Raw genomic sequence first — 5,856 nt, forward strand, 5'->3', positions numbered from 1 at the left:
GACAGGCTTGCAGAATTGACAGAAAATTACATATGTGGGTCACTTTTTGACTTTTTTGGGGGGCATTAATTGGTACAACATGTCTTTTGCCAGATTTTGCAACTGTATATTTTTATTTTTTTAAAGTTTATTTAAATATTTTGAGAGAATCAGAGAGAGTGCGAGTGGGAGAGGGGCAGAGAAAGAGAGGAGACAGAGAATCCCAAGCAGGCTCTGTGCTGCCAGTGCAGAGCCTGACCTGGGGATTGAACTCATGAAACTGTGAGATCATGACCTGAGCCAAAACCAAGTGTTGGGTGCTTAACCGACTGACCCACCCAGGTGCCCCACAACTTTATATTTTTAGATCTTTTCTCTAAATATCTGTGATGGGAATAAAACTCTCAGGACTATATTCATTAGTCTATTTAGTAAAAATTCTAAGAGCAACAGCAAACACTAATATTCCCAGATCATTTGCTTGTGTCTTGTGTATGTTATTTCATTTAATTTTCCAGCGGAGCTGTGAAAAAGTTATTATTGTTATCTCTGTTTTACAGATGGAGAAATTGAGGCTTGGGATAGTCAGGTCATGCTTAAGGTCATACAGCAAATAAATGCTAGAGCTGATATGAACCTAGGCATCTGGCTCCAGAGCCCCATTTTTCTTTTTCTCATTAAAAATGAAAAAATTTTGGGGGCTCCCAGGTGGCTCAGTCAGCTAAGTGTCTGACTTTGGCTCAGGTCATAATCTCATGGTTTGTGAGTTCAAGCCCCACGTCGGGCTCTCTGCTGTCAGCGTGGAGCCTGTTTGGATTCTCTCTTTCACACGCTCTCTCTCTCTCTCTGTCCCTCTCCTGCTCATACTCTCCCTCTCTCTCAAGAGTAAATAAACACTAATTTTTTTTCCAGCTTTGTTGAGATATAAATGACATAACATTGTGTAAGTTTCAGGTGTGCCACTTTTGATTTGGTGTGCTTATATATTGCAAAATGGTTACTACCATAGCGTTAGCTGGATACCTGTATCAGATGACATAATCACCAATTCTTTCTTTCTTTCTTTCTTTCTTTCTTTCTTTCTTTCTTTCTTTTTTGTGGTAAGAATATTTAGGATCTACTTCCTTAGCAACTTTGGAGTATATGATACAATATTATCAACTATAATCACTATGCTGAACATTAAATTCTCAGAACTTGTTAGTCTTCTAACTAGTTGTTTGTACCCTTCGGCCAACATCTTTCCTTTTCTGCCACCCCAGCCCCTGGTGACCACCATGCTACTCTGTTCCTATGGCAGAACCTCATTCTTTGTCATGACACTGCACTGCTGTTCTGAGAAGTGCCCTTCCTGAAGGGATGCCTTTCAAGGAATGTTGGAAGGACACCCTGGTGGGGAGAGTCATGATTGTGTCACCCTGAGGAGTTCTCAGTGTCTGAACTTTCTGTGTGAAGGGGGAGGGTGTCTCCCTCTGTGTGAGGGTGTCTGAAGCCTTCTTTGTTCTTGGTGTGGTCACATGTAACTGAGGGTGTGCAGTCAGAAGAGAAGGAGCAGTTTAATTTCAAAATTACTCCCTAGGGACGCCTGGGTGGCTCAATTGGTTAAGCGTCTGACTCTTGATTTTGGCTCAGGTGTTGTGAGATTGAACCCTGTATCCGGCTCAACATGGAGCACAGAGATTGCTTGGGACTCTCTCCACACCCCCCCCCCCCACTCGTTCTCTCTCTCTCTGTCTCTCTCAATAAATAAAAAAAACTTAAAAAAATTGCTACTGCCTAAATTAGGAAGGGAACACTCAGCTCTCTTATAAATATCAAGGCTGCTGACACCTTTAGAGCAGGGACAGACACCAGAAGCTGGGTGGGGACTGGCAGAGCTACTGGATGTTGAAAATCTGGAAGCTCTGAGACAATCTTTTGCCAGCAGAGGGCTGTGTTCCTGTGAAGGGGACCCCCGCCAGCAGGCGGCAGTGCAGGCCCCCGTAGCCTGGTCACTGAACCATCCTCTTCCAGGTCCAGGGGCCTGGGGATGCTCATGGGCCGACTTCCACGGCCTGGTGTTCACTTTTGGTATTCTCCATGCCTACAGTCGCCTACGATAAAACACAGGATTCCCAGTGAAATTTGAATTTCAGATAAACAATGTATACTTTTTTTTTCAGTGTAAATGCACTCCAAATATTACTAAAATTTTTTTGCTGTTCTTTTGAAGTATGAACTTAACTGGGTGTCCTGTATTTTTACTTGCCAAATCCAGCAAACTTAGCCATGTCAATGGTGAGTTTTTGAGTGAAGAAAGTTGCATTCCTTTATTCCACAAATATTTATGGATTGTCAATTATGTAGCAGCCACAACCCTAGGCGCTGGGGGTATATCCATGAACAGATAAACAAGGTCTTTGCCTTCATGGAACTGGCATTATGGTGTGTGTGTGTGTGTGTGTGTGTGTGTGTGTGTGTCAGGGGGCTGAGGTGGGACAGGGGCTGAGGTGGGACAGGAGGCAGCTGCCAGACCACTTGCAGGGTATTACAGGCCCAGGAAAGGAGGTCCAGCTGCCATAATCTGATTTATATTACATAAAGATCTGGGGAAGGGATTGTCCAGGAACAAGAACAGAAGTAAGAGGACAGTGAGGGGGTTACTGCAGTGGTTCTGACAAGAGATAGTAGTGTTTGCAGGAGCTGCTGGTGGTGGAGATGGACAGGGTGGACATTTATTTCATGGCAGAATGAACCGATGAGTTTGATGTAGGGAAGGGAAAAAAGGAACTCCTACAGACACTCCTGGGTTTGGGGGAGTGAGGTACTCAGTCTCCTCTTTCTCAGAGCCATACACCCTGCTGTTGCCATGTTCCTGGCTTACACACAAAATGGTATTTGTCTTGCATGTGACTGGAAGGGCCGGTCCCAGGGGCTCCAGCCACAATGGCTCCAGTGGCCACACCGAGCACTAGCCCAGCAAGCTTGTAACCCACTCACAGCAGTATTCCCCATGGAAAGTTCTGCTGCGGGGGAGAATTTTCCAGCTGGAGCCAAGCGTGTGCTGCAAAGGGCCTACTGAGAGATGGAAAGTCACACTCTATGATATGCAGCAAGCACTCTCAAGGGCAAAGTATGCCCCGAGCATTAGAAATAGAAGATTTCTAGAATTCAAGGCTAGGAGAGATTTTAGAATCCATCTTGTTCAACCCTCTTCCCTCCCTCTTTACATGGAGGAGTAAGAGACGAGTCAAGGGTACTCATTCCTTTATGCCATTTATTGAGTATGAGTGCAGCTGACCTTGGGCTGGACACCGGTCTGTGTGTGGTCCAAGGATCCGGGAATGGAGGGTAAGCCTCTTGTACAGCAATTGGGTCATTGGGCTTGCAGTTTCTATTTCTCTCTCTCTTTATTTATTTATTTTTTAAAGTAATTCATCTTCATTGTGTTTTACAAAAGGATTAGTTCAAGATGGATTGAGGACCAAAATAACAATAACAACAATAATTTCTTGGCTGGAAGCATTTGCCTCCTAGAGTTACAGCTCATTCAGCCACATGACTGTCAGGGCTGCCTGCCTGCTCCAATTCCCTCCCACTTCCTCCCGTCAGAGGCCCCGAGATAGTCTTAGAGACCTCAGGAACCCCATTTTATTCTCCAGCCCTGATAGGAAGATGACTCTCCTTGTGGGCGTTAGCCTTTTGCTTCTCTGTGGGTACACTCACTCGTGTACATTCCCTTTGTCCTACCACCCCGTTTTCCTTTCTCTGACTTTAAACGCTTGGACTGTTTCTCTCTGCGCCTGGTTTTCCAGTCATTCTCCACCTTTGACTTTCATCTCTGTGTCCTTCTCCTGCCTCTGCCCATTGAGTTCCCTCTGGGAGGGCCTGTGTGGGACCCAGTGCCTATGGGGTGCAGAACTTGACCGTTTTCTACTTTTATCTCTTCACAGACCGAGGCGTGCTGTGTGACCAAGTGACCCAGAGCCCCCCATACCAGACAGTGGCAAGCGGCAGTAAGGTGACACTGTTCTGCACTTATCACACAACATACTCAAACCCGGATTTATACTGGTACCGAATAAGGCCAGATCGTTCCTTTCAGTTTATCCTCTACAGGGATAACACTCGATCCAAAGATGCAGATTTTACTCAGGGTCGTTTTTGGGTGTGGCACAGTCAGTCCCAGAAAACCTTCCACTTGGTGATCTCGGTGGAGCCTGAAGACAGTGCCACATACTACTGCGCCATCTATCCCCACAGTGTCGCAGGTGCCCAGGAGGTCTGAACATAAACCCCCAGCACAGCCTGGTATAGCTCCCTGGGATCCTTCTTCCCGGCTATTTTGTGTTCCAGCCTGGCCTTTGGAGGTGCCCTGACATGTCTGCTGAATAATACAAGGGCAGCTCACATCCAGGAGAGCACCCTGGCTTCATATGAAGCAGAGCACCTCCCTACCTTCTGACTCAGTGGGCCGTTGCGGTGGGAGAGTGGGAGAGGTATATCTGGGGAATTCTCATCTTCGTGTCCCCAGTGCCCAGGTCACTCACGCCTGATATGGGGGCCTGTCGCGTATGTACTCTGAGGACTGTGAAGATACCAGAATGGCCAAGGTACCATTCGGGAGTGTTTTTATTTTAGTCTCCATCATTTATCCATTATTGTGAATTGGTCTGTTTTCCTTTTAAGATTCAAAGTAGACACAAAGTTACTTACTTCAAAAATTTCCCCCCAGTTCACCTTTTCCCTGCTTCTTCTTGTACAGCCTCCTTATTTTTCTTGAATGCTCTTTGACACTGCCATTTCACTTACTTTATTTGGAGAACATTTTTCTTTCACGGAGGAGTATTGAGATACTCCGAAAAAGCTGTTGGTGATCCCTAGAACCCCAGCATCAAGTCCCTGGGTTTGGAGCTCATTGGTGTCTCCAAGGAAGATAATCATCTCCAGGAGAATCCAACTGTGTGATGTCAAAATAGATACACCCTGAGCCCTGGGAACTCGTCCCTCTTTCCTTTTTTTTTTTCCCGTTGAATTCTTTGCCTTAAAACAACTATTCATTATGAGATGTAACCTTGAAGAGAGTAGAAGCCCAGGCTATGATTTTATACGGAAAACACTAGAGCGCAGAGAAGGGAGGGACCTTCATTCCCAAGGTCAGAGAGCCGGGTAATAATAGAGCTCACATGTGCTGCTGCGCTTTTAGGGCTCTCCCTGGCAGCTTTATCAGTAGGTGCTCTGGCAGCAGTTTATCTGGGCTTCAAAACAGGTGGGTGAAGAGCAGTCACTAGAGAGAGGAATGTACAGAACACGGGTGAGGGAGCCAAAGGCTTTGGGCAAATGTCTCAGCCTCCTGGGTCTCCGTGCTGCCCACGACTGAGTGTGTGTAGCAGTCTTCTGGAGGACTCCCTCAGGGCTGTTTTGGACTTAAATGAAGTGCTGTATGCAAAAGCTCCAGAGAACTATAATCCACAATATGAGCCCCCCCCCGCTGAAAACGGCCACAATCCCCATCTGGCTCTTGCCATTAATTTTTTTCTGGAGGCTCCTTTTGGTAGGAGAAATTCAAGATCCTGTGATAAGCTAGGATTCTTTTTTTTTTTTTTTTTTTTGACCACCAAAGTAGATCAGAGGGTGGCTCATTTATATGCTAACTATCGGACAATCCCGAAGTCCAGTCTAGCTGAAATCAAATCACCACCTTGTCCTTGTTTTGGGGATGCTGTATGTTCTAGAAGGAACTTTGGGCTGGTGCTCTTGATAACATGGTTCTGCTCACAGCCACATCCTGCCTCACTGAATGACTTTGAAGAAGGTACATTACCTTTTTGGAAGGGGTATTTTTTCCATCTGAAAAATGAGGATGTGATCTTTTTGTTCTTTGTCACTTATAGAAAC

The 5,856-nt window shown here is 45.8% G+C and overlaps 1 gene segment (V, D, J or C); it reads left to right on the top strand.

Moving 5' to 3' along the window:
* The first annotated feature begins 2,987 nt into the window (after positions 1 to 2,987).
* LOC125908815 (T cell receptor delta variable 3-like) lies at positions 2,988 to 5,233 on the top strand. The segment is given in 2 exon segments: positions 2,988 to 3,670; positions 3,912 to 5,233. Coding segments are annotated over 2 exon segments (489 nt in total).
* The last annotated feature ends 623 nt before the right edge of the window (positions 5,234 to 5,856 follow it).

The sequence above is a fragment of the Panthera uncia genome (assembly GCF_023721935.1).
Source record: "Panthera uncia isolate 11264 chromosome B3 unlocalized genomic scaffold, Puncia_PCG_1.0 HiC_scaffold_1, whole genome shotgun sequence".
In the NCBI taxonomy this organism is placed as follows: domain Eukaryota; kingdom Metazoa; phylum Chordata; class Mammalia; order Carnivora; family Felidae; genus Panthera; species Panthera uncia.